The 25,798-nt window shown below is 40.6% G+C and overlaps 1 protein-coding gene across 5 annotated transcripts in view; it reads right to left on the reverse strand.

The window, feature by feature from the left end:
* klc1b (kinesin light chain 1b) overlaps window positions 1-25,798 on the reverse strand; it is a 37,805-nt gene continuing 12,007 nt past the window's right edge. For 2 of the 5 annotated variants that reach the window (XM_083695553.1, XM_083695554.1), the window contains exons 2-16: window positions 25,023-25,289; window positions 24,504-24,734; window positions 22,184-22,265; window positions 21,770-21,998; window positions 21,482-21,569; window positions 20,570-20,671; window positions 17,899-18,072; window positions 16,355-16,454; window positions 12,061-12,110; window positions 11,844-11,911; window positions 9,914-10,022; window positions 9,184-9,336; window positions 2,265-2,389; window positions 2,074-2,131; window positions 1-1,925 (exon numbers count right to left, since the gene is read on the reverse strand). In XM_083695553.1, coding sequence (XP_083551679.1) covers window positions 1,851-1,925; window positions 2,074-2,131; window positions 2,265-2,389; window positions 9,184-9,336; window positions 9,914-10,022; window positions 11,844-11,911; window positions 12,061-12,110; window positions 16,355-16,454; window positions 17,899-18,072; window positions 20,570-20,671; window positions 21,482-21,569; window positions 21,770-21,998; window positions 22,184-22,265; window positions 24,504-24,734; window positions 25,023-25,274 — 1,896 coding nt within the window. In that variant the 5' untranslated portion in view covers window positions 25,275-25,289 and the 3' untranslated portion in view covers window positions 1-1,850. Of the gene's footprint in view, window positions 1,926-2,073; window positions 2,132-2,264; window positions 5,408-9,183; window positions 9,337-9,913; window positions 10,023-11,843; window positions 11,912-12,060; window positions 12,111-16,354; window positions 16,455-17,898; window positions 18,073-20,569; window positions 20,672-21,481; window positions 21,570-21,769; window positions 21,999-22,183; window positions 22,266-24,503; window positions 24,735-25,022; window positions 25,290-25,798 lie in introns of those variants that run through there. The other 3 variants (XM_083695555.1, XM_083695556.1, XM_083695557.1) reach the window with 3 other exon arrangements.

Consider the following 25,798-nt stretch of genomic DNA (forward strand, 5'->3'; position numbering starts at 1 on the left):
GGCAGGGAACATGTATCTTTATTGGAAGACAGAAAAAGCAGAGCTGACAATGAAAAAGATTTACAAATGACACAGTATTACCCGTAAGAACCAAACCAAAGAGATTGACAGAACCCTACTAGACCCAAACAGATGGAGTCTCTCACCAATATAAATGGCTTTTAAAGTCAGAGTACCAGTCATTTTATGAGGCCAATCAATAGATTGACAAATTTTGGAATTTTACATCACTAACATCTTAGAAACCCTGATTATGAAGTATTGTGAGACACCACTATTTAGACCCTGAATTGGCATGGGAATGACAAAAAAAGGAATATGTAGATTGAAACAGATGAATCAGTTCTGGATGAGAACATAACAGTTGTGTTCAGTGTTAATCATTTTTTTAACATTATGTTGATCAAAGATAGAAGAGACCCATCCAAGAGTTGTGCAAAATTACCATTCATAAAATTACCATATTTAGAAATGTATAATACACAGTAACACCACTGTGAACAGAATATCAAGAGTGTGTGCCCGTCAATGCCAATGTAACTGCGGACTGAGGTTACATTAACCTCATTCTGAGTGAAGTCATCAAGTGAACTCAATCACTTTTCCAACATCTTATTTCAGTAGAGGCCCCAAAGGCACCAGGAGGTAGCATTGTGCCACCTTTCTCTAAATGACAAACTCCTGGCCCTTTATCCATGATGAGTTTATTCACACCCATATTCAAATCCCTAGTCACTACTCTTCTATTTCATTTAGGAGAGAGCAATCTTCATTCATTGCATTCTGGCTAACAAAGTGAGTAGCCTACAATATATCTTTAGACATTTGAACCTATGAATCTACTATCAGGAACAGTCAACTGCTTGTATTTATGTTTGAAATTGGAATAAACAAGCCTGAAGGGAGAGCTACGACAGCAACCCAAACCTCAAGCTGCGCAAGTGAAGTTTAGACCTCTTTTAACACTCCAAAAGTATCTTGACAAACTTGGCTTACTCTGGTTCATGAATAAGAATTGGTCTCTTATTTATACAATTTTGACATTTCCAGTGGGTCAAATATTTCATTCTATTTTCCAAAGCTTTACACAAACACCCTTTCCTCCAGAGAAAGCTCAATCAGCACATTTTGAAATTAAAAACAATTTACAAACAAATGACAAGTCCAGTCCAGTTTCCCAAATAAATGTTAGTCTAAAGTAAAACATTTTTACAGCATCTTGTGGTAAAATACTAAAGAAACTGCAACAATAAAACATAGAATATAGATGGCACAGGAAGACAAAAAAACAAAACATTGAATTTGTCGGATTCGGCACAACATTTTAAAAGGAATGCACTGTCTATAATTACACAGAGATGGCAACATAGATTCCATTTGAAACTAACTAAATAATCTACACAGCTAGTTATTTCACATAAGGTATACAGAACACATTGCACACAAGTTTAGTGTGTTTCCTGCTCATTAAGAGATGTCTGGAGAACATGCACATAAACCCTCTGGCCAGGCGAAGAAAACATTCATTCACTGAGCGGTTGATGGATGTGGAAGGTGATGGGGGGGGTCTTTGCGAGGTGATCTTGACGAATGAGAGAGGCTGTGGACATGTCTTTGGGCCAGAGTTTCTGAAGAGAATGGGAGTCAATGTCTTTGGGTCAAAGGCTTAGATGGCTGAGGGCAGTTTGACTGTATCTTTGGGGCAGAAGTTGTCGTACAATAGTTGAGGTGGAGGTGGGCTGTGTCTTTGGGGTTATGGCTCCAAGAGCCGAGAGTGGTAGCAGGTGTTTCTTTGGGGCAGTGGTTGTGGTAACTGAGACTGGAGTAATGCGTGGCTGTATCCTAAGTTCTCAGTTTCCGCTGTACAGATCCACAGTGCTAGAGCTCAGGCCCCGGCTCTCCCTCAAATTGCTGCTGCCCGGACCCTGACAGAGAGGTACAGGAGAGAGAAAAGGAGAGGGAGAGAAAGTATTATCATTATATGCTGAAATGTAGCAATCCCCTTGTTGCCAAGTGCCGCCATCATTCCTTGCCATCACACTGCCCAAACTGAGCCATTAGTCTAGGTCTCACCTGGAAGGAGTCATCGCTGGTCTTATTCAAGTAATTCAGGGAAGCAGCTCTCTTCATGCTGTTGAAAAAGTCAAGTCTTTTATTACCACTTTACATTACATTTTCAAGCATAAACATCTTACACAGAACCCAGAGGCTTCTATTTATGGTTCTTAATCAGATTCTTAAGTCAGTGCTTGTGCTGTTCTTACTTGGTGCTGCGAGGTTCAGGGGGTCCATTGCCCTGTAGTTTCTTAACCAGGAGCTCGCTACTCCTGCGCAGTACGTCTCTCAGTTTCCCCAGGGAGCCACTGCGCTGGAGCGCCCCACTGCCATCCTGCAGACACACTTACAGTCAAAAACCCTGCACATAAATCCACATCACACAATCCAATCCACTATCAGAGACACCCATGTCACTCAGGCACACCCACAAAGGACATTGATGAAGTAGAATTGATGAAGAGAAGTGTTTGATTTGTAGTTGTTGTGTTTTAATAGGTTCCATATGAGGTGAAAATGTAGATAAAGGGTTTGTTGAGTTGATATTATAAGCATTTGTGGGTAGGTACATTTGGGATTCCCAACATTTAGAGCCAACCCCAAGGCTGAAAATCAGATTTTGTGGGTCATTATGCTGTCCCCCAAAGGCATTCTATTACATTTAGACTGTATGGTGTCAGTTTCACTCAGGTCTCCACAATGAAGCTTAAATATCCAAGCATTTTCAGACACGTACTGTATTATATTCAATGCAGCACTCAAATTTAGGCAACTTTATCTTTTTAAATTGTAATGGGATTTGTCTGCGTTATTCCTTCCTTCTGTTCACAATGACTGAATAAACCATTACATAAGACCATAAGGCCTAAGACTAGGTGGTGTTAGTTATACCTCTGCTCTTTGTGACCCTGAGACTGACCTATTCACTTACAGAGCTAATAACTCATCTTCACATTCTCAGAAGTGTTCATTGTATGCAGGGAGTCAAATGCCTTTTATGGTAACCTACATAGTTTATTAATGAATTAGTAGAGTAGATATGAGTATTGGTAGACGTGACTTGATGAGGCCCGTTTAACACGAACTACCCATCCATCCATCAACGCACCACTTTCATCACGTTCTGTGTCTGTCCTACATTGGAGGTCCCCTCTAGGCTCTTTCTGTTTGTCATATCCAATCCTGCTGTCTGTCTGAACAACCTTATTGCACTTCCTGCAGAGGCTGTGAGGCCCAGTCCTTACTAATGCAGGGATACAATCTCAATGGTCAAATCAGTAACTTGACATAAGATATGCTTACTCTGACACCAGGATGTTTCAGCATAATCTTCAGCATAGAGACTTCAGTGAAACAAAAGATCCAGCAGGGGGCACAAGATTCCTTAGAGGTGAGTTAGCCTCAAGGTTAGAGATGAACTAGCATAAATACAGGTGCGGCATTGCAGTACTATACATGTACATATTTACAGAAAGTTTTGAGTATCCTCCATAACATGCAAATGGAGAAATATTCATAACATGCAAGTTTCCCCTTATCTGGGGGAGGTGAAGAGAAATGACAAACTTCACAAATGAAAAACTTTATTTGAGAATCTCAACAGATGTTGATGCAACAATCACAATGCAGAATGGTAAATATATGCAGTCCTACTTTCTAAGATAGTGCTTATAGAGCTTGCCATTTATATCAATAACAGACAGTTCAATAAATAATCAACATTCCACTAACAACAATATTGTCTGAATTACTTGATGGACAATGTCATTTTCCTCTCTCTTTTTTAGTGTTGCACTCTTTGAAGTAGGCTATGCTTTCTTATAGTCAGGAATGGCAAATCAATGCAAATAACATTTCCAAAAGCCTAAGGATCAGTGCACTTATTAAACCCATAATTACACTTAAGCATAATATTGAAATTAAATTACATTCACTGTAGGTTTGGTGTCTAGAACAAAGCCTAATCAAAGTTCAGCTGTAATGAACCGTGTGAGGAAGGCAACACACTTCATTAAGCGTAGTGTCAGAATATGGAGCCAATATTGGCCTTGAGCCATTAAAACACACACAAATACACACTAATAATACTATTCAGACATGTCCAACTGCAAAACTACGTTGTCTACTTTATCTCAATACCAACACATCATTCAAAGGCAATATTCTGGGCTATGAGGCCGACCAAGGCCACAATCTCATAGAAAATGGATGTTCCAGTACATGTTGGAGTTCTCGTTATGTTAGCCTTTAATCATTTAATAATCTGGCACATTCCGTCTTCAAACACATCTTGTGCACGGTAAACATAGGCTATTTGAACACTATTAAACGGGAAAAAAAGGAAAAGCAGTGTGGTCAAGAATCCAAGCTCAAAGGGAATTGTGAGCTATTGCTCAAAAAGAGTAAAGGTGAAGATGACCGTTTGCTTTTGCCAGAGGATTTTGTTTAAATTATTTTAGGCAGCCCACTCATAGGCTGAACATGCTGCAGTGAGTTTCAGTCGGTAAAGACAAAGGAGCAGTAGCTGTGATAGTTATAATCACAGTGCCTTGTTCAGCCGTAAATACACAGCAAGCATAATAAAAGTTGTGTAAACAAGTCAAAACATACAAAATAAAAACTGAATAGCAAAAAATATAAAAAGAGGACAATAGTGTTTGAATCAACAATATGTCCCAACCCATATCAACTCAAAAGTAATTAGAGTTACCTTATAAAATCCCAGTATGCAACAAAGTCATAAGCATTTACTACAAATGCTCAGTTCTTTGATCTCAGGCATTTGGATACATTTCAAATGATGAAATGAACTTAAAAGTAGCAAATAAAAGAAAGTGTCCTCTTCACTAAGAAAATACTGTGGCTAAAAACGGCCACCAAGTTTGAATATGAAGTGTGAAAAGTCTTAAACAGGAGCAAAAAACATAACTGCAGAGCAGACTGCGGTTGGGGAGATGGGGGCGGTGGGTGCAGTTGCAGGTCGCATAGAAACAGTTGAATTACAGATGAGTGTAGAGAAAGAGAGATTGTGAGAAAGTGTTTCATAGGGGGAGAGTATGGTGGACATGACATCGTGTTACGGAAATGTGGAGAGAGGAGGAAAAAAGAGATGAGAGAGGAGTGAGACAGGGTTAGTAAGGGGGAGGAGAGAGCAGAGGAGAGAAGACCAAACATCCCAACAGTTGTCAGCACAGGGACAGAGGTGACAGGAGCAGTCTCGCCGAGGACACCAGGAATGGTAGAGGAGCATTTCATTTGGTGGGTGAGAGAAGGCCAGGGGGGCAACAAACATCCTTTGCTATTTTGTTGGGGAAGGAGAGAAGGATGTAGGAATAATCTTGATGGCTTAGGCCTAATGAAAAGAGAGAAAAAACAGACAAAAAGACAGACACAACCATATGATTAAAAGCTCTGGGATGGGCATCTAAACCCTACATCCGATCCAAATTACCCTATGGAAAAAGTATGTACCTATCCTCAGACAAAACTACACTGCAGTATGGTCTAGCTGTGATTTGAAATAATTTGGTAGTGTAGTTTGGATGATGAATTGTGGCCAGTTTTTCAATGGTGCTGCATCTTTCCTTGCTGGTCAGTGGTACTGTGAGTGCAGTCATTATGACTCAGCTGTTTCCTGTCTCTGGGTCGCTGGGCAGGGGTGAACTTGGCACACAGCGCGCAGCCAGTGACTGTGCACTGCAGACGAAGGACATCTGCAAGCATCAGCAATGCAGCACAGTCACAGAACAGACAACAGGCTTGGTGTAGAACTGCCTGAATATTCACTACCTTCCACTCTCCTTCCTTGTTCTCCAAAGGTATACTGCAGTTATGCAAGCTTTATGTCAAATAGTGATGGAGATTAAGAATGTGTTACAGTATCGAGTGATAGCAGCCAGGATTTTACCATCCCCCTCCCTCCTCCACTACATTATAGATACAGTAGGCTAATAATCTAGTCTGGTATTGTTTTCTGACAATAATTACCCACCCCAACCCCCTAGCTTTGGTCCAAATTGTCTGTAGAATGGGAGAAGGAAGAGTACAATCCACTGGATGAAAAAAGGAAATCTGATTGACAGGCTGATTGGTTGCCATGGCAAGAATAATCAACAACGTGGATTAGTGACACAAATAGAAAGAGGGTAGTAGAAAGGCAGGATGAGACCGTGCATGCAAACTATTAGACAATGCAAAAGCCACCTAGCCTACATCACAGGAGCACACATTTAATCGTGCATTTTAAGCAGGCACACAAACTCCAATAAAACCACAATATGACCACAGCACAATGTCAAGCATGCTACAGAATTCACCACGACATCTGTCTGTCTATCACTGGTCAAACACAGTGAGCAGTTCTCTGAAACTGATGTAACTTCAACTGATGAAACTTTAAATGTATTTGGTCCCACAGAAGCCTATAATATGTAAAGGTCAGCCACATTAGCCACAGACAAGTTCAACAGTACCAGCAAACTAAAACATTTCATCAGCTTATAGTCCCAAGACAGGACCTGTACTTGGAACTGTGGCAAAGACTGATTGCTGGCTCAATGATAGAGTGATGGACAAAAACATGTAGCCTATAGGTGACTGGTATTGCCAAACAAACTTAACACACAAAAGGGAGATCACCCTCCTTGCATCTTATGCCAGCATCCATGTAAGTTCTACAGGGTATGTACTGAATGGAGGGAATGTTTTGGCGTTGTACAATTCTACAGTGATATAATACAGTACACTTGCCATTGGCAAATGATGCGTGGATAGATGGAAAGATAAATATTGTAACTTTAGGTTCATAATAATCACTATGATTTGGAATAACATTTCTAAGTTTCAAGCCATTTTAAGTGTCGGTGAGAAACAAGGATGATCTCTGCACAGCTTAGCAATCTTAACAGACTTTTCCACTTAATGCCATAATATGCTCAACTGCCATCACCAAGATGATAAAGGCAAGCATGAGCCCAACAATCCACTGCATCCTGTTGACTGAGAACATATTCTCATTTGTAGCAACGACCTTGGGAATAGTTTCCATCCAAGGATCCACCAGGGCGTACCCTGCTTAGCTTCTCAGACAAGCCAGCAGAGGGATACAGGGTGGTGTGGCTGATGGCTATCTGAGCATTACCTTTGAAAATGAATCTGCAATAATCTAATTGTAACCACTCTGCATGGATAAGTGAGGTGTTTAACAAATCTAGGCTAACTGCTTACAGGAAGAAAGTGCTTAAAAAGGTCTGAAGACCTACAACTTTTTCCTGTGGGCTTAGTTCAGTAGCTCACTGGATATTAGCTTGAATATAAATCTGCATACACTCTAACCTTCAATTACACTAGCTCAGAGAACAATAGCAAATATCGCAGGGTAGAAATGAACCAGCCACAGCACAGCAGGTTAATGGGTAATGTAGTGCATCTCAATACAACTGAACACATATTGAACATGGTGGCGGTGGGTCTTAACTGAGCATGTTAAGAGGTGCGCCTCACAGGCTGGCGGTGGCAGCACATGCGTGTTTGGAGTGAGGAGGTGTAGTGGGAGGGTGGGTGAGTGCACTAGTGAGAGAAGAGGCACAGACTCAGATGGGGGATCTCTACCAGTGGGACTGTGCTGTAGCAAACCTTTTTCTATCTGAGAGCAGCAGATGTCTGGCCTCTGCCTTTAGACCCCATTAAGTGTACTGTAGTAACTAAATCTCTCATTCCCAGGGCTAGACGAGGAGAGGGGATTAAGGCTCACACCAGCGTTAAATGTCCAGATGCCCAATAAGACAAGCAGCTGAGAGCCATTTCACTGCTAGGCTTTAACGACTCAATGAGTTTGGTCACAAATAAGGGTGATAACAGGAATTTGGGAAATTCCCAAGGTGCCCCAAAGTGAGCCTGTGCCATTGTTTCTCTTTTCTTTAAAAGCAACATCAGCAACATACAACAGTTATTAAAACAGGAATGTATAATGTAACTTTGCAAGCACCAAACAATACAACACAAACACAGCCAGAAGCTAACTGAACAGAAGTTATACAACAGAGTATGCCAGGACACTCAATCAGCTGTGTGCTTTCAAAGAAGGCTTTCCAGTTGACGCTTAGGTAGGGCAGGGCACTCATTCAGCAAGCTGGTGGACTGGTACAGATTAGGGCTGCAACGAATAATAATTGTGTTGTCGATTAATCTGTATATTATTTTATTGATTAATCGATTGGTCAATTAATTTACCAAAAAAACATGTGACATCTTTTGCGTTATTTGATATGACAAAGTGTTTATCATGACAGATGTTATCTTTGCCCAGCTAAATGCTGAAAGAATCAAACTGATTATCAGTTGGAGGTGCTGCACTTTCCGATAGCATTGGAAAAATGCAGATTACAGATTACTTGAGGATGCGTGCAGGATGAATTTTGATAAACTGCACAGCACACATGGCTATTGTTTACCGTTTACTATATAGGGGGGGGGGGTATTTTATAGAACAACTTGACTAGTTATGCAAGCATACACTGTCATTGAATGCAGCCCGTTCAATGTCACAGCAATTTTACCATTATTAAAAATACAGCTAGCATCAACACTACAGTGCTGCGCCATTGCGTGTGTCAAGTTCTCGCATGGCTCCTGGATGCTGCCTTTTCAAAAGTTTGTGCATGGCAGTTATACTGCTGTGGCATGCCATTTGGGCTTTGCACAGTGAACAATGAACCATATTTCTTTCTGAAAGTATTCTCTGGGTCAGAATTTTATGGATAAACTCTCCTCAGCACAGACAACAGGATTTGCCTCCGTCATCTTCAAAATAAAACTGTGTGTCAGGGATAAATATGCAAATCGACACATTTACATAATCAATTACGTCAACTAACGGTTGCAGCCCTAGTACAGATACCAAAAACAACTCAATATGTAAGTCCATGACCATGAGAGAACAGCCTTGACTCACTAGTCCTTCCACACTCAGTCAGTCAGGCTACAGAGAACACTGTGGGTAGTTTTGAAGGTCATGGCCAAGGAGGTACAGTGCTGTATCAGCCCAGCAGCTCAGTGGTATGTATGACTGCTCTGTCCTGTAGTAAGGTCAATGGATTTGGGTCTGAAGTGAAGTGGATTTGTACTCACCCCATTCCACTCCACGCCCATACTCACTTCCTCGCCGGTCTCTGAGCCGCTCTCGTACTTTACGCTAGACAGGCTGTCCCTGCTCCTTCGTCTGTCCCCCTCCCCATCCTTCAGGATCTCCACCACACGTGTCTGATGGATAGGGTCTATGCCCTGAGAGAGAGAAAGAGCATGCACGCACACACACGCACAGGTACAGGCAGACACACAGGAACACACACACACAATTTTTAGAGTCATCATTAACCAAAAGAAGAGTCAATAGCTAGTGCATTTTAGTAACCTAAAGTGGGGCTGTGGAGTTATAGGATGCTAGGATGTTTGTTCCCCTGTCTCTGTTGAGGCATTCTGCTGGTTCATAAAGAGAATGGAACTGTCACAGAGACAAGGACACAAAATGTCAGTTAAATGGGAGTGATGTTAGAAGGGATAGGTAGAGATTCTAGTAAGACTACCTGTTAGAAATAAACCACTTACTGTGTTGCTCTGGGTCCAAAGCAAGGCAAAAAGAGGAAAAATAACATCAGTTTCAGTGCCCTAACATTGAAGGCCAGTCCTCTAAGAAAATAATTATGATTTACACTGAAATGTTTAGACATCATTATGATAAAAACAGAAAGCAACAAGGACAATGAACAAGTATTTAAGTATCATACAGTATTGCTGATTACTCCATAATGATATGCTTATATTGCCTATGGTATGTGCGTGCATTCTCTAGGTTCCTGACCTGCTTGCGGGACCTCATGGCACACTCCTCCAGGGTCTCAGCGGCCTCCAGCTTGCCCTGCCGGCGGTACAGGGCTCCCAGGTTCCTCAGAGTGGTGTTCACTGTGGGGCTGGAGACAGATAGCAGATTGTCACTCACCACTCATACTGACACAAGAGGTCAAATGTCCTAGCAGAGGGCATGCCATGTTTAAGACAGCCTCTTAAATGACTGCATGGTATTATTATTATCGGGGGAGAACTTGATACATATCTTTTAAAAGCACTATCCATTATTTACAAGTCTTTATATGTCTATATACAGTGGGGGAAATAATTATTTGATCCCCTGCTGATTTTGTTAGTTTGCCTGATTACAAAGAAATGAGCGGTCTATAATTTTTAGGGTACTTTTATTTTAACAAATAGAGACAGAATATCAACAAAGAAGTCCAGAAAAAACACATTATATAAAGTTATAAATTCATTTGCATTTGATCGAACGAAATAAGTATTTGATCCCCTACAAACCAGCAAGAATTCTGGCTCATACAGACCGATTATATGCCCATGAGGCACACAGATTAGTCCTGTCACTTTAAGAAAGTACTCCTAATCTCTGCTTGTTATGGGTATAAAAGACACCTGTCAAGAGAATCAATCTCTTCCATTCCAACCTCTCCACCACCATGGGCAAGACCAAAGAACATTCAAAGGACATCAGGGTAAGAGTTGTAGACATGCACAAGGCTGGAATGGGCTACAAGACCATCAGTCTGGGCTACAAGACCATCAGTGCAATTATTAGAAAAATGGAAGAAATACAAAATAACCATCAATCGCCCTTGGCCTGGAGCTCCATGCAAGATCTCGCCTCGTGGGGTAAGGATGATCATGAGAAGGGTGAGGGATCAGCCCAGAACTACACGGGAGGAGCTTGGTAATGATCTCAAGGCAGCTGGGACCACAGTCACCAAGAAAACCATTGGTAACACACTACACCGTAACGGATTGAAATCCTGCAGTGCCCGCAAGGTCCCCCTGCTCAAGAAGGCACATGTACAGGCCCATCTGAAGTTTGCCAATGAACACCTAAATGATTCAGAGAAGGCTTGGGAGAAGGTGATGTGGTCAGATGAGACCAAAATTTAACTCTTTGGCATAAATTCGACTCGTCGTGTTTGGAGGGAGAGAAATGCTGAATACAATCCCAAGAACACCATCCCCACCGTCAAACACGGAGGTGGAAACATTATTAACATTATCGCATTGAGGGGCCAATGGACGGGGCCATGTACCGTAAGATCTTGGATGAGAACCTCCTTCCCTCAGCCAGAGCACTGAGGATGGGTCGTGGATGGGTCTTCCAGCATGACAACGACCCAAAACATACGGCCAAGGCAACAAAGGAGTGGCTCAAGAAGAAGCACACTAAGGTCATGGAGTGGCCTAGCTAGTCTCCAGACCTTAATCCTATAGAAAATTTGTGGAGGGAGCTGAAGCTTCGAGTTGCCAAGTGAAAGCCTCGAAACCTTCAGGATTTGGAGAGGATCTGTAAAGAGGAGTGGACCAAAATCCCTCCTGAGATGTGTGCAAACCTGGTGACCAACTACAAGAAACATCTGACTTCTGTACTTGCCAACAAGGGTTTCTCCACCAAGTACTAAGTCATGTTTTGCTTGGGGATCAAATACTTATTTCGTTCAATCAAATGCAAATTAATTTATAACTTTATATAATATGTTTTTCTGGACTTTTTTTGTTGATATTCTTTGTCTATTTGTTAAAATAAAAGTACCATAAAAATTATAGACCGCTCATATCTTTGTAATCGGGCAAACTAACAAAATCAGCAGGGGATCAAATAATTATTTCCCCCACTGTATACTACATACAGGGCAGATTAGGCTTACTGAATAACAGTTACATAAGCAGTCCTGTGTTAGCTTCACCTGTTGACTTTGCAGGCCTTGTACCAGCCTCCATACTCGCCGTACGGGGTGTTGTCTCTGTGCTTGCCCTTTAAGGAAATGAGGAAGAAGAGGTGATGAGAGGGAGTGGTGAGGGACATCAGACTAGAATTACTGCGTTCCTGCAGTCAACAGGTATTACAGAGCTCCAACTACCATGACCTTAAGCATACATGGGACACACACACACACACCCCACCTTGCTCTCCTCCCTCTCTTCTGCATGCATCCAGATAGGCTTGTTTTCAGCTGCAAATAGAGAGACAGGAGAAGTGTTCAATGCAAAATACTGTCACAACACTACAGGGGTGGGGGGACTGGAGCACTCATTAATTAAGTTTAGATTAATCATTCTTCAAAAGGAGGGGATCAAACTTGTACTTTTGAGAAACCCCAGGCATACATAGAAAAATAAGTTCCAGTATTATTTTTGTAGTGTAATAAGTTTAAAGATGGTTTGGATGATAGATAGATTTGCTGGGTAGTTGAAAGAGAGTTAGATAGTAGGATGGCCCAATAGAAGATGGTCAGAGAGTAGCATACAGGCAGATAGATAGATGAAAGAGGGGATGTATAGATGAAAAAGGGGGAGATATAAAATAAGTTTCATAAGTATGAGTTATACAGACAAAGCAGTAGTGACTGGGAATAGGAAGAAAGAATGTTGGCTGAATGGTTGAAAGAAAGTGAGTTAAAGTGAGGATAAAGATAACAAATATGGTCAGAGTAGGATAGCAAGATAGAGAAGAGAAGGTTATAGAGTAGGACACATAGATAGACAGACAGACAGACAGACAGACACAGACAGACAGACAGACAGACAGACAGACAGATAGATAGATAGACAGAGAGATAGAGAGATAGAGAGATAGACAGAGAGATAGATAGAGAGATAGAGAGAGAGATAGAGAGAGAGATAGAGAGATAGATAGAGAGATAGATAGAGAGATAGACAGAGAGATAGATAGATAGAGAGATAGAGAGATAGACAGATAGATAGACAGACAGACAGAGGAGGTATAGATAGATCAATACAATTTAGAGGTTAATCTGTATGGGTTTAACTGAGTAAAGCAGTACAGTAGTGACTGGGGATAGGAAGAAAGGATGCTAGCTAGGTAATTGAAAGAAAGTGAGATAGTAAGATGGACAGATGGATAAAAGATGGTTAGAGGGTAGGATAACCAGAGAGATGAAAAGGTAGATAGATAGTTAGTTAGATAGGTAGGTGAAAGAAAGTAAGAGTCTTATTATGGTAGTGGATAAAGTTAAAGATGGTTTGGGTAGTTGGTCTGTTGGTTGGATGGATGAATTGATAGATGGTTAGATAGTAACTATGAAAATGCTAGTAAGCGCTGTTGATAATCCTAATCATTTAAGCATTTAATCATGTAAGCATTAACCAAGTAGTGGATGTTTGTACTAATAGAAGTAGAAGTGTTTGCTTGTGAACTGTGTTAAATATACTACTAAAACTGTTTCCAACAGCTAAGTCTCACAAGACCCAATTGTTTTCAGATCACCCCACTTGCGTCAAGGTTGAATAACAGATAATACTGTGTGAGAACCTGCCATGGAGGAGAGTTGGTTGGTTGGTTTAATAGTAGAGAGTGGTTTCAGTAGAGTAGAACTGGTAGTCAAGAGAGGGCATTGTTATGTAATAATTCTAAAAAAGTTTTCTGAATGTCTCCTGTTGTTTTTATCCAAGTTCTGAAAGTGCCATAGCAGTTGAAGTAACAGTGGTTCTCTCAGAATGTTGGCCTAAAACAACATTCCACCATGTTAACCGGATGAGAGTTTTTGCAGTTTAAAAAGTTTAATATCAGAAAGCTTTTATCTGGGTTGATAAGTTAAAGTTGTTGGTACATTTTACAGTTTGATTGGTGTGAATAGCTTAAAAGGTGTAAGAGCAGCAGTAGTTCAAAAATGTCATATTTTAGTTCCCATAGACCGCTACGTTAAAAAGTGCACTTTCAAAGTTTAATAGGTATCAAAACCAAAAGTCATAGCAACACGAGTTAGACGTGAGTTAGATGGAAGCAAGCCCACTAATAATAATAAGTATGTTGAATAACAATAATAATAATAATAATAATAATAATAATAATAACAATAATTCCTGATTGAGATTCATGATCGAGACATGGTAGTTTCAACACCACAAAACAGGAATGTACTGTTTAATATTTACCTTACCTCGACATGACATGAAACAACATGCTTAAGAAACTGTGGACTATGGCATTAATACTCGTCTAACCCCTCTTCAAGGCTCTGGCTCCAAAGTCAAATTGCAATTGCAATGAGCTGCTTGTTTACAAGTCTAGTACTAGCCATTGGCACTAGCTAGCTTCCATCGCGAAATCAGCTATCCAGACCTAAGATCCTGATAAGTGAACAGGTATTAATAAATATTTGTTTTGGATAGTTTTTATTTGCCTACTTTCTGTAAGGAGCTACAATTTCGTTTTTAAGGAGCTACAATTTTTTTTGCCAACAATCCACTGTTTCCAATGCTTTTAGAGGGTCTCTGATTTGTATAGGACACACTGTGGGATCTGGTTGTCATTACAAGCTGAGCAAATGGAGAGGAACAAAACTGCTCAGGAATGCGATCTTGAGGCCTGGGAAGACTTACAAAAATCTACAAAGTTGAATGGTGGAGAGGAAAAAGCAGTCGATGGGACAACATCATCTCAGCCACTCTACAAAATGTGTCTATAACCAAGAGGCCAAAAATAATCCCTTAATGGAAAATAATCTCTCACATCCATAATTGTGTTTGCAACAATTAATTCAAGTGATAGAGCAAAGAAAGTGGCTGAGAATGTGTTTATTTGGTTTTTTACTACAAAGCATTAAGTTTAGTGCAAATCCAGCACATGCAATGCAGTTTTCTGCATAATCTCTCGTGTGAAGAATAGTTGTAGCTGCATCATGTTATGGGTATGTTTGTTACCGGCAGGGACTAGAGAGTTTGTCAGGATCATGAGAAAAATATGAAATTTGCTGAGTTGGTAGTGACATCCTAATCCACACAGTGTGCAATTGACTCCCTATGCAAATCAGAGACTATAAAAACAAAAGCTATTAATTCCGAAAATCACATGAACTATCATCCTTGCACTCAGAATGACTCAATACAACTTGAAGGCATTTGAGCAAATTTTAAGAGTGTCATAGCAAAGGTCTGAATACTTGTACTTGACGTATTTCTGTATTTAAATTTTAAAATTTGCCCAAATTTCTAAAAACGTGTTTTCACTTTGTCATTATGAAGTATTGTGTGTGGATTGATAGTAAAAAAATTTTTTTTAATCAATAACACAACACAATGTGGAAAAAATGTAAGGGTCTGAATACTTTCCGACGGCACTGTGTAATTTAGGGTTTTGAAACACAGTGGACCTGATGTAGAGTATGGTCTTAGATTATAGTCATAGCATACTATGTTGAGGATACTGTGCACAGTATAAACATTTATTCCCTAAAAAATATAAATCCAGATGGGGTAATAGTGTATTGTGGATGAGAACACAGCCATTAATGAAACATGCATTCATTAATAGTAATTCATAAAATATGCATTTGACAAACCCTTGCAATATGATGATTGTGCATATAAAACACAAAAGCTATTATCTCTTCATAAATTACTCTTTATAGATTATAAAATATCAAGCAAGAACACCATTAGGCTTGCTTTTTCAACCTTGCTTTATTATTTTTTTTACATTAGGCCTATTTGAGACAGCCCATTGAGTGCAAGGATTCGAGAGTAGGAGTTGAGATAGGCTGAACAGGACATTGTGGATGTGCAGTTGTTAGCCTACAGTTATGCAAAATATGATGTCAAAATAGCTTAAGTCTGATTGCCCCACCGAAAATCACAAAAAAACAAAAATAAACAAACAGAGGAAATTCTAAAGTAGCCTAATCACTGCTCACAGGCATCCCAGTTGTTTTGATCCTAAAACTGTGACAATCGGCCCAAAGGTGTGATTTGAAAAGGGTTGTACTCTCCTCTTGTTTAGAGCATTATATAATACAGTTTAACTGTGACATCATCGTTATTAAATCACCCTTTTAGTTTTGCTCAGATAGCTTCACAGCAGTTCCAGCAAAGTAACTTTTTTTTTTTTACTAATGCAACACTAGGTAATTTAATCCCTTAAAGCAGACCATTAAATAGCTGAGTTTATCCTGAAGCAATAACAGCAAGAATAGTTCATCTCTTAATTAAGGAAAGAAGCATTTTATTTCTTCAGAAATCCTCTGAGAGTCATGCCCCTTTCTCTGAGTGGTGAAGGAGCCTCGTCTTGACGAAGGACACACTGTTTAGAACACTGTCCACTTTTTAACCCTGTGTCTATCAGTGTCCATGCTCACTGATATAAGTTAGATGAATTACAGTTAGAGTTAGATGGATACAATATATATCATACAATATATCTCCCTTCTTAATTGTTGTGCAGACCAACATCAAGCCTTACCATCAACAGATCCAAATTCTTTCTCATGGGCCCGGGTCAGAATCTCTTTGTACAGAATCTCAGCCTCCTTATATTTCCCCTGCTTGAGAAAGCAAGATGCCTGAAGAGAAGAGAAAAACATTTATCAAAGTTGTATCTAATGGAGGTTATTGAATCACATTGTGTTCCCAGAGTGAGCTTAGACACTCCATCCACATATTTCCCCTGCACAGATAGGCTCATGAACAATCATATACTATCACTGTGCCTTCTTCTAGGCTGCAAACTTATGGTGACTGTATGAATTTCCCGACAGATCCACTGCATAAACATCCAACGGATTTAGCTTAATTTGTCCTTGATTAGATATGGTAATGTCATTGTATATAGTCGGTGATCAGCTTTCCAATAATGTGTGCATGGATTTACTGTAAGCTATAGCCTGGTTAAGCAATTGTTTATAGGCTACAGAAACCAATAATATTTGCCAAAAGCATTTCGTATGGTTAATATGTGAGTAAATTGGCTGCAATATCGCTGTAACATGTCTTAAAATAATATAGAATAATCAAATTTGTCATAATTAGGGGCATGCCCTTTTTCATGTTTAATTTTTATCAACCAAGAGCCTTTTTGGGAATTCTGTTCTGACTGACCTCGACCATATTAAAATCAGATTATAGTGATTTTATTTTATATAAATCACAAAATAACCGCAGCCGGCACCCCAGCTGACAAATGGAACGTTCGTACAGCCTACTGTGATGCTTAATGATAACAACCGTACACAGTCCCTCAATCATAAGGCAGATAACATGAGTGGGCGGCAGAGCTACAGAACTCAGAGCTGGCAGAGAAGACAAAACCCTGGTGTCCTTGTACACTGGATGCTTTTACAGGCTCAATGAAACTATCAAGTTTTTCCCACTTTTGAAGAGACATATTCAATTAACTATAAAGGCTGCATTGCTACTGTCAATCACACTGCCTCGAGCATTCAAGAAATGGAAAAATCTTGCCATCTTTTCTCTGAATACTGATCACATTGAATAAGGTTCATAACCTATACTAAAGTTATAATAAAATATTTGTTATTAAAAAGGATTCTGTACTTTTCATAAACTTAGACAAGTTGAAATAAAATAAAAAAAGATTTCTATTGAATAGGCTTCTGTACATTTCCTAAACTAAGCTGTGGAGTTTCAATTTAGCAGTCTGAAGCATCAAGGTGAAGCTCTATACACAGTCTAACATAACAATCTGCCCAAGGCAAAAGATTGACACATCCACAACAAATAACAAGTGCTTATAAGCCACCTCCTCAGGGACAAAGCAAGTCAAACACAAAGCGTATCGGCCAAAACATGCACGTTCTTACTTATCACCCACAGTTGTATGGGTGTGGTTTTGCTTGGGAATGACAGCACATCAAAACAGACCATGGCTGTTCTCACTAGCATTTATGTGACTCATTTAACATACCGAAAATGATGTTTTGTAAACATAAACCCTTTCAAAAGAAATGTCACTCCCACACAGTGAGTTAACATGAAAGCAGGACTCACCAGGTTGTTCTTGGTCTTGGCCACATTGGGGTCGTCTGGGCCCAGCCTGCACTCGTAGATCTCCAGGGCGCGGCAGTAGTAGTACTCCACCTCCTCGTACTTGCCCTGGTTCTGACACAGCAAGGCCAGGTTGTTCAGCTGCTTAGCTACATCAGGGTGGTCCTTGCCTAGTACCTGAGAGGGACAGACATGTAATCAGTAACATTAATGAGTAACATTAACCAGGCTTACCATTCAATACATTGGTGCTGCAGGGGGAAGACTATAAAAAGAAGGGGTTATGCAGCGGACATGCAAATAACGGCCTATAAAAAACATTTGAATTTGTTCCCTTATGCCGTTGTATTATTTTATTGATTTCCGTTTTATTTTTCGCATTTTCTGATTTATTAAAATGTTCCGTTTTTTTATACTCAAAATATACACTTGAAATCATTAAAAGATAATCAAAAAATGCTTTACTGAATGTTCTTTGCAGTTACTGTTGAATTACATTTGAAAAGCAGTTTTTACCTACATAAGACTAGCCTCTGCATTGCTAATGTTCGCTAAGTGTCTACACACATCAAGCTGGCTAGACCAGTTAGAGGTCACTCTTGATCAGTGCCGGCTGGTGCTGTTCAAGAATAGGGAGGACTTATCTATATTACAGCACGTTGGATGACTGTAGTTCATATTCCATTCACCCAGCTCAATGTAACATTGATAGGTTTAGGCTATTTACATACCAGCTCTGGGCATGATACTCAAATTTTACTCAAAGTTACATTGGAGTAATCAAGGAAACAGTGACACATTCAATACCGCCTTGCACACTCTTGCCTGCATCACGCTGAACTGGTCACTCACACTCACTTTGCTTGTTGTACAATTCCCTCTAGCATCCACACACTCTCCTCCTCTTACCTGGGGACTTCAGTACACAACAACTATCTGTGACAAGGTGCAAAAACCTCTTCACACTAAATCCTCAATGTTACAATAACCACTACACAGCCTAATAAAGACAGAAACTAGAACTAACATGCATAGCCTACAATTCCAATTCATGTTTACAATCACAAAAAGCAACAAGCAGGGCACGGTGGCAATACATTAATAAAACCGAACAATTACCTTGATTCGGAGGAGTTGTAGTTTTGGATAGCCTTAGCTAGCTAGCTAACATAAAAATCATTCCTCTCTGTTTGAGTCAGGTTGTTGAATAGGCTAAATTAGCTGCATCAGCTAAGTAAGTGAAAGATAAACTCGGGAAAAATACAATGGAATATAGCTTAACCTCTCTCTCTCTTTCAGCTCCTTCTCCCTAATTTTTTTAAAGAAATGAATTAACCATTGTCTCGCTCTCTCTTTGAGTCAACTACTCACATCTTGTGCACTAGCAGTGCTAGCTGTAGTAGCATATGCTTACCGTACTAGATTAATTCTCTGATCCTTTGATTGGATGGGGGAGATGTTAGTTCATAATGCAAGAGCTCTGATAGGTTGGAGGACATCCTCCGGAAGTTGTCATAATTACTGTGTAAGTCTACGGACCCACGAGACTCCTAGGTTTTGTATTGAAGTCAATGTAGTCAGAGGAGGACAGAAAATAGCTGTCTGCCGGCTACACCATGGTGCTACCCTAGAGGGTGCTGTTGAGACTACTCTAGACCTTCATTGCAAAACAGTGTGTTTTAATCAGGTATTTGGTGATATGTGAACATATTTAGTATAGTTTTATCTAAAAAGGATGGTCCACCGCTTCTTCACTGCTTTTGATACTGACCTGTGTGTCCGACTGCAGCTAATGCAAAGCCTTGTACATGTTAGCAGGATTAGCAGGGCCCTTTAACGGCCGGTCGGGCTAACACAAAGCCAGCAACATTTCTGCCAAATGACTGATAAGTGATACAGCGTAGAATGGCATCACAAATGTGTACTAAAATATAATTCTCATAATTTCAAGCAATTGTCAATATTGCCTAATTCCGTTTTTATGTATGAATTCCATGATTCCGTCCAGATTTTCTGCATTGCAGAAATTCAAGGGCCCTACTGAAACAATCAAGCATCTCACAGTGAGTGCAGTATGGTCAGTTTTGTTGCCTTCCATCTAACAACCATTTTAGGTTGTGTCTCAACCTTCGATGCTCCAGCTTTTACATTGTGTTAGCCTCTCTTACTCCATTTCTCCTAATTCGCCTTCAACAGGCAACATGTTCACTCTGTGTAAGTAATGTTTTCTTCACTAAAGGCTGACCAAGTCTAATAAAAGCCAGATCAATACAGAGTGTGCTGCTTGGGGCTCTAGGGCTCAGAGCGTATCTGTTCAGTCTGCAGTGTTCTGTAGCCTCCCCGCTCCTGCTCCTTCTCCTATTATCAATGTTCATTAGTCCTGTCAATGAATCCCTTTAATTCCCTCAAATACAGGCACAACCTGATTGGAACTTCACACAGATGCAATAAGAACATCATTTGACCTTTTTCCCTTTTTACAGTAACAAGTTTAACAATGCTCCACTGACATTTAAAAAATGAATCTCCCTGAATTATTACATAAAATGAATTAATTCTCTGTTGACTCAAGAGCTTCCATCTGTAGTGAGGCCTAGATAGGAGCTCTGAGCTCTGAGGTGATACGGGCAATGAAAGTGAACCAGTAGATGTTTTGTCCAGAGACGAGGCATACCTTTTCTCGGATCTCCAGGGCCCTCTTGCACAGTGGCTCAGCCTCCTTGTACTTCCCCCTCTTCCCATAGAGCACAGCCAGGTTGTTCAATGTGGCAGCAACCTGGACGTAACACACACAACAAAACATTGCAGGTCAGATAACTTGTAGAATTATTGCTACTTATCAGGAAACTTTTTTTCTTCAATAATGTTGTGCTTCATTCAACTTGGCACTTGCTTTCACATATATGGCAATTTATTCATCCAAAATATTGATATTTATATCAAATGTCATCAGGTGATCAAAAAGGATATTGTCCCCTCAAAAGCAGTGGGTCTCTGGGGCCTGGTATAAGTGCAGCCTTGTATGACTGTGGCCTGAAAGGTATTTCATGAGGGATCAGGGAGAGACGGGTCACAGGGAGTAAGGGAGATAGGGCGGAGATGATCAGGGCATGGCCCTGAGAGCTGCATGGGCTAACACTGTGTTTTAATTGCCTTCCTGCAGTCAGTACTTCTGAACAGTCAATGTGTAGCCTAGACTCCACAAGCACAAATTTGTTTGTGATGTGTCTACTGCAGTCATGATAGGCATGAAGTCTAAGACGTTTTCTATACTGTTTTTATAATGCATGAATTTAACCATTCTGTAAGCTCTGGAGACAAGATGGGTATTGAGCAGTTGTGATGGCTTTCATGCAAGTAAGCCCAGTGACAGAAATTCATACCCAAATGAAGAATAAATCCACATCGAGCTGCTGTGTGGGATGGTAAATAAAGCAGGCTGTATGTAATTGCCTTCTTCCGTGACAGAGTCATTGGGAGACGATAAACCAACACTTGATGACAAATCTTTTCATATTATACTGTTTGTCCATATAGTGTGCGGTTGCCAGGACGACATATTAATTAAGATTGCATAAGTCCTTACTGCGGGGTGGTCTTTGCCAAGTGTTTTCTCCCGGATGGACAGAGCATCGTTGAGCAGATGGGCAGCCTCTTTGTATTTGTTCTGATCTCTGCACAGGAGGGAAATAGTCAAACATGATAATCAGAGAACTGCAGTGTACACATACTGTGCAGTCTTCCTAACACTTATAGACATTCTGGAATTAAAATAGCAAATTATATGCACTGAAGGTAAAAGCATACATGCTAGTTCTTTACAAAACTACAAATATGACAGTATTATCATGTGCAGGTAGAAGGTTGGCCTCACCTGTAGACCAGAGCCAGGATGTTGAGCATGGTGGCCACGTCAGGGTGGTCGTGTCCTGAAGTCTTCTCCAGGTCCTCCAGGGCCTGTTTGCAGAGGGGCACGGCCACCTCGTACCTCCCCTGGGAGGCGTACTGGATCACCAGGTTGTGCAGGGTACGCAGGCGGGCAGGGATCTCATAGCCCCCCTGCTGGGCTGCGGCCACCGCCGCACTGTTGTGCTGATGCTGCACTGTGGGGTGGTCACACAGAGGTAATTCAAGGGAAGGTACATTTGCAAACTTGCCACTTTAAATTCATTGGTAGTAACAACTGAATTACATTGCATTTGCATTATAGCAGAAATACAAGCCAATGTAATGGTGCTCTACAATACGGTCTAAAAGAACTGTTAGTGTCAGGGATGGTTGGTCTTACTGCCTTGACCATGCTCCTCTTCATCATTGGGGAAGAGGTCATCCAGAGAGTCCTTGGGGGGCTCACCATCCTTCTCCTCCTGCTGACAAACCACATGAACCATTAGACCAACCAACACAGTAACCTTAAAACCATGAACAATGAGACCATCCATGTAAAATCAGCCTACAAAATAACTAAATGACAATCACACCGACAAGAAGCTCTAGATTCTAAGTATTGTAGACAGATTTGGTGGTGCCAGCTATGAGTTAAATGTGTTTAAATGTGGCTGAGACAAAAACAGTGATCGCCTGATCTTCCAGTGCAAATAGTGGTCAATGCCCCCCTCACTCCAGCCCAGAATACCTATTTACAGTTGAATGAGCATGCTTGGCAGACATGCTGAAGAAATCGTGCCTTGTTTGCTGTCAATTCCTTTGCAATTGTAATGTATATAGTATAGGCCAACTGGCTCTCACACTTGACATATTGTTGGGATGGTATTTAAAAGGACAAGGACAGCAAGATGTCCTTTGAGTTTCTCGAATTAGGCCTATGTGCACCGGTCTCCTGTATTGTCCTTGACACATATAGCATTTTTTTGAAATTATTCTAGTGTACATGCCCCATACCCATTTCACAGCCTCTAGCCTCATTGCCTTTTAGCCTCGCACAGCCTGCATAATTTATTGTTTTATTGTTCTATTTTGTAAATTAGTTTTTGCTATTTTGTTAATATTTTGCAATTTTTTTGTTAATATTTTGCTTATATATTGTTTCTTATGTCCCATGCACCAACCTCACCAAGTCAATTTCCTGTATGTGCAAATATACTTGGCCAAATAAAAGAATTCTGATTCTGATTAAATGTATGGTTTAACTTCCATTTGTTTGCTACAGTTATATGTTACTTTGAAACTGTTAAATTGGTTCATTTGTTGAAACTCTACTCTCATTCTTCCTATGTGCATTAATGTGATGTTGCGCGCTAGATAAAGGTTCTGTTAAAACAGCATGTTTCATCTTAACTTGAGGGCATGGTAAAATAGCATTTTGGGTATTCTTAATGGAATCTAGGATCCAATATGATCGAGTGTTTGTCACACAGGGATGAGGAAATCATTATCAATAATTATTAATAAAATAAATATATATTTTTGAGTCAGATATAACGTAATGTTAACTCATGTTAGTTGGTCATGAGACTACTTGTGTAGAGTTCGCTGTATCATATCCATAACCGAAGTTGAGCTTGAGAATAAATGTATGTATTCTTTTTTAGAATACAGCAGCTGCATCTTGACAGCATGACAGAATGCAGGATACCAGTTGTTAGGCATGTTTAAGCATCTGTTGGGAGTGTATTTTTTTATTAGTCACAATGTTCTGTGACTGCCAAAGTCCAGCCTATCCTGTGCTATTCACAACTCAACAACATGGTAACATTCTCATGAATATTTGACTTGTGCCTTAGCCTTTGTAATCATCTCTAAATATTCAAAGTATCTTTCTTCCATAATATTCTCAAGTTGGGAGAAACCCCCTACTGTTCCATCAGATTCTGTTTCACAACTCACATTTCCATCTTTTAAAGAAAGTATATATTTTTTTAAGGGCCTATATGGAGGACGAACATATCCATATGAACTAAAACATTCTATTTGCCGGGCAGCCTCAAAAGAATATTCATTCCTGCTGAGTTAAGCAGTCATTGCTTGGGTCATTACAGCCTCTGTGTGTGACTCAGGAGAGGGTAAGGAATACAGTGGGATTCATCCCGACCACTTGATCAATACGGTCCTGACCAATCACATTCCAGGTCTGCAGGTCATTTCCCCTTCCCAGTAGAGACATGACAACTGTGTAAATTCATTCGAAGTTCTTCTGGTTTGCTGCGTTTTCAAGTGAAGCTGTACTGAACCAGTAAAATAAGTAATCATGTGTGCTCTATTCATCATTATAATCAAAATTAATAAGGGTTAAAACCCATAGGAATTTTATTTATATTTCTTTGATATTTCTGCAAGTATTTTGCCTATCACAGGTCATTCTTTCCTCCGTTTCAACACCAAAGCTAGCTAATGACAAACATAGAAATCAATCAATTAAACATAATGACCCATTTGGGCCTGATGCATTGCTCTCTTGTTGGCAGCAAATTACAGCAGAGGACATTCTAAAGGATCCTGTAGCAGTTTGCAAACTGCACTCAAGGCACAAAAACATAAAAGTTGACAATAACTTGAGATGAAATCCAACTTCAAATGTACTATTCAAATCCCAATAGCCTGGTGGTGTGTTTGTGAAGTGTGTTATATGAATACTTATTGACACTTACAGTAGGAGACACATCCTCATCGTACTTCTTAAGCTGGTTCATGAACTCCAGGTGCTTCTTCTCCTCCTCCAGCTGGGCCACGTTCTGCTCACTCTTCTGCAGCTTCTGCTGGGTGTTGGCCAGCTCGTCTCTCAGCCACTGGTTCTCCTGGCACAGCCGTCTCACCTGCGCCCGTAGCTTCTGCTTCTCAGACTCCACTGCATTCAGGTGGTTTGACAGAGCCATCATCACCTGAACACAGACACACATACACATTCACACACAACTCCACATCAGCATTATGAAGAGAAATAAGAGAACAAGCAAATGACAGAGAGGCTGATGGTAGGAGAGAGAGCTTTGGTGTAAGACAGAGCACAACGGTTGCTAGCTGGGTTTCTGGTGAATCATGATGACTACTTCAGCCTTATATAGAACAAGGAAGTTCCTGTCTGAACCAGAAATAATCCTGAGAGGTGGAAAAATGTGCACAAACTGACTTATTTCAATAAGAATCCTTAGTCCTCTCCCCAATCTAACCTGTGCTTCACCCAGGCCCAGCTCAATCATCTCCACAGACTTGCGTAGCAGGTTGGATTTCTCATGGACAAGGTTGGCCTCCTCATCTTTCTTCAAGCACTTGATGGTCTCCAGCAGGCTGTGCAGAATGGAGTTGTGCTCATTCTTCAGCGCCTCCAGGCCCTGGATCACCAACTTGGTGTTGGAGATGATCTCCTCCTGGGATAGCTTCTCCAGCTTCTCTTCCCTTGGGTACACCATCATGGACGACATCTACCACAGGGGGACCTGCAGACACAGAAGAAATGGCTGGGTTAATATAGGTCTGGGTTCTGGAGCAAAGCAGACGCCCTCCTATGCCTGTCGCATAGTAATGTTTTTATTTTGACTAGAGCATTCAAACACAGCTGTGTTTATCCTGCCTTCAGAAACAAAGAACCAATTGGTCAAGTAGCTGTCCAGAGAAATAAGAAAGAAAAGGATCTGGCTCGGTTGAGGCTCCAGAGCCAGAGCACATCACCTTTTATTTCCCTCCTAACCTGCTTTGGAAGGCTCATGCTCTGGGCTCAATTACAGCTGATTCTTCACACTGTTGGCGGATCAAGTTTTCCCAGTAACTGTGACTGACGGGAGAGGAGCTGTCTTAAAAAAAAGCCTGCTGTTTCATGAAGGGTGGGGATCATTGTCTTATGACAGGTGGCATCCTTCCTACGCGACACTCTGAGCCTCGAGCGATCAGTGCAGACGGAGACACGCTATCTGACGTGAGGCAATGAGGTGGGGATGGGAAAAAATGG

Source organism: Argentina silus (assembly GCF_951799395.1).
Source record: "Argentina silus genome assembly, chromosome: X".
In the NCBI taxonomy this organism is placed as follows: domain Eukaryota; kingdom Metazoa; phylum Chordata; class Actinopteri; order Argentiniformes; family Argentinidae; genus Argentina; species Argentina silus.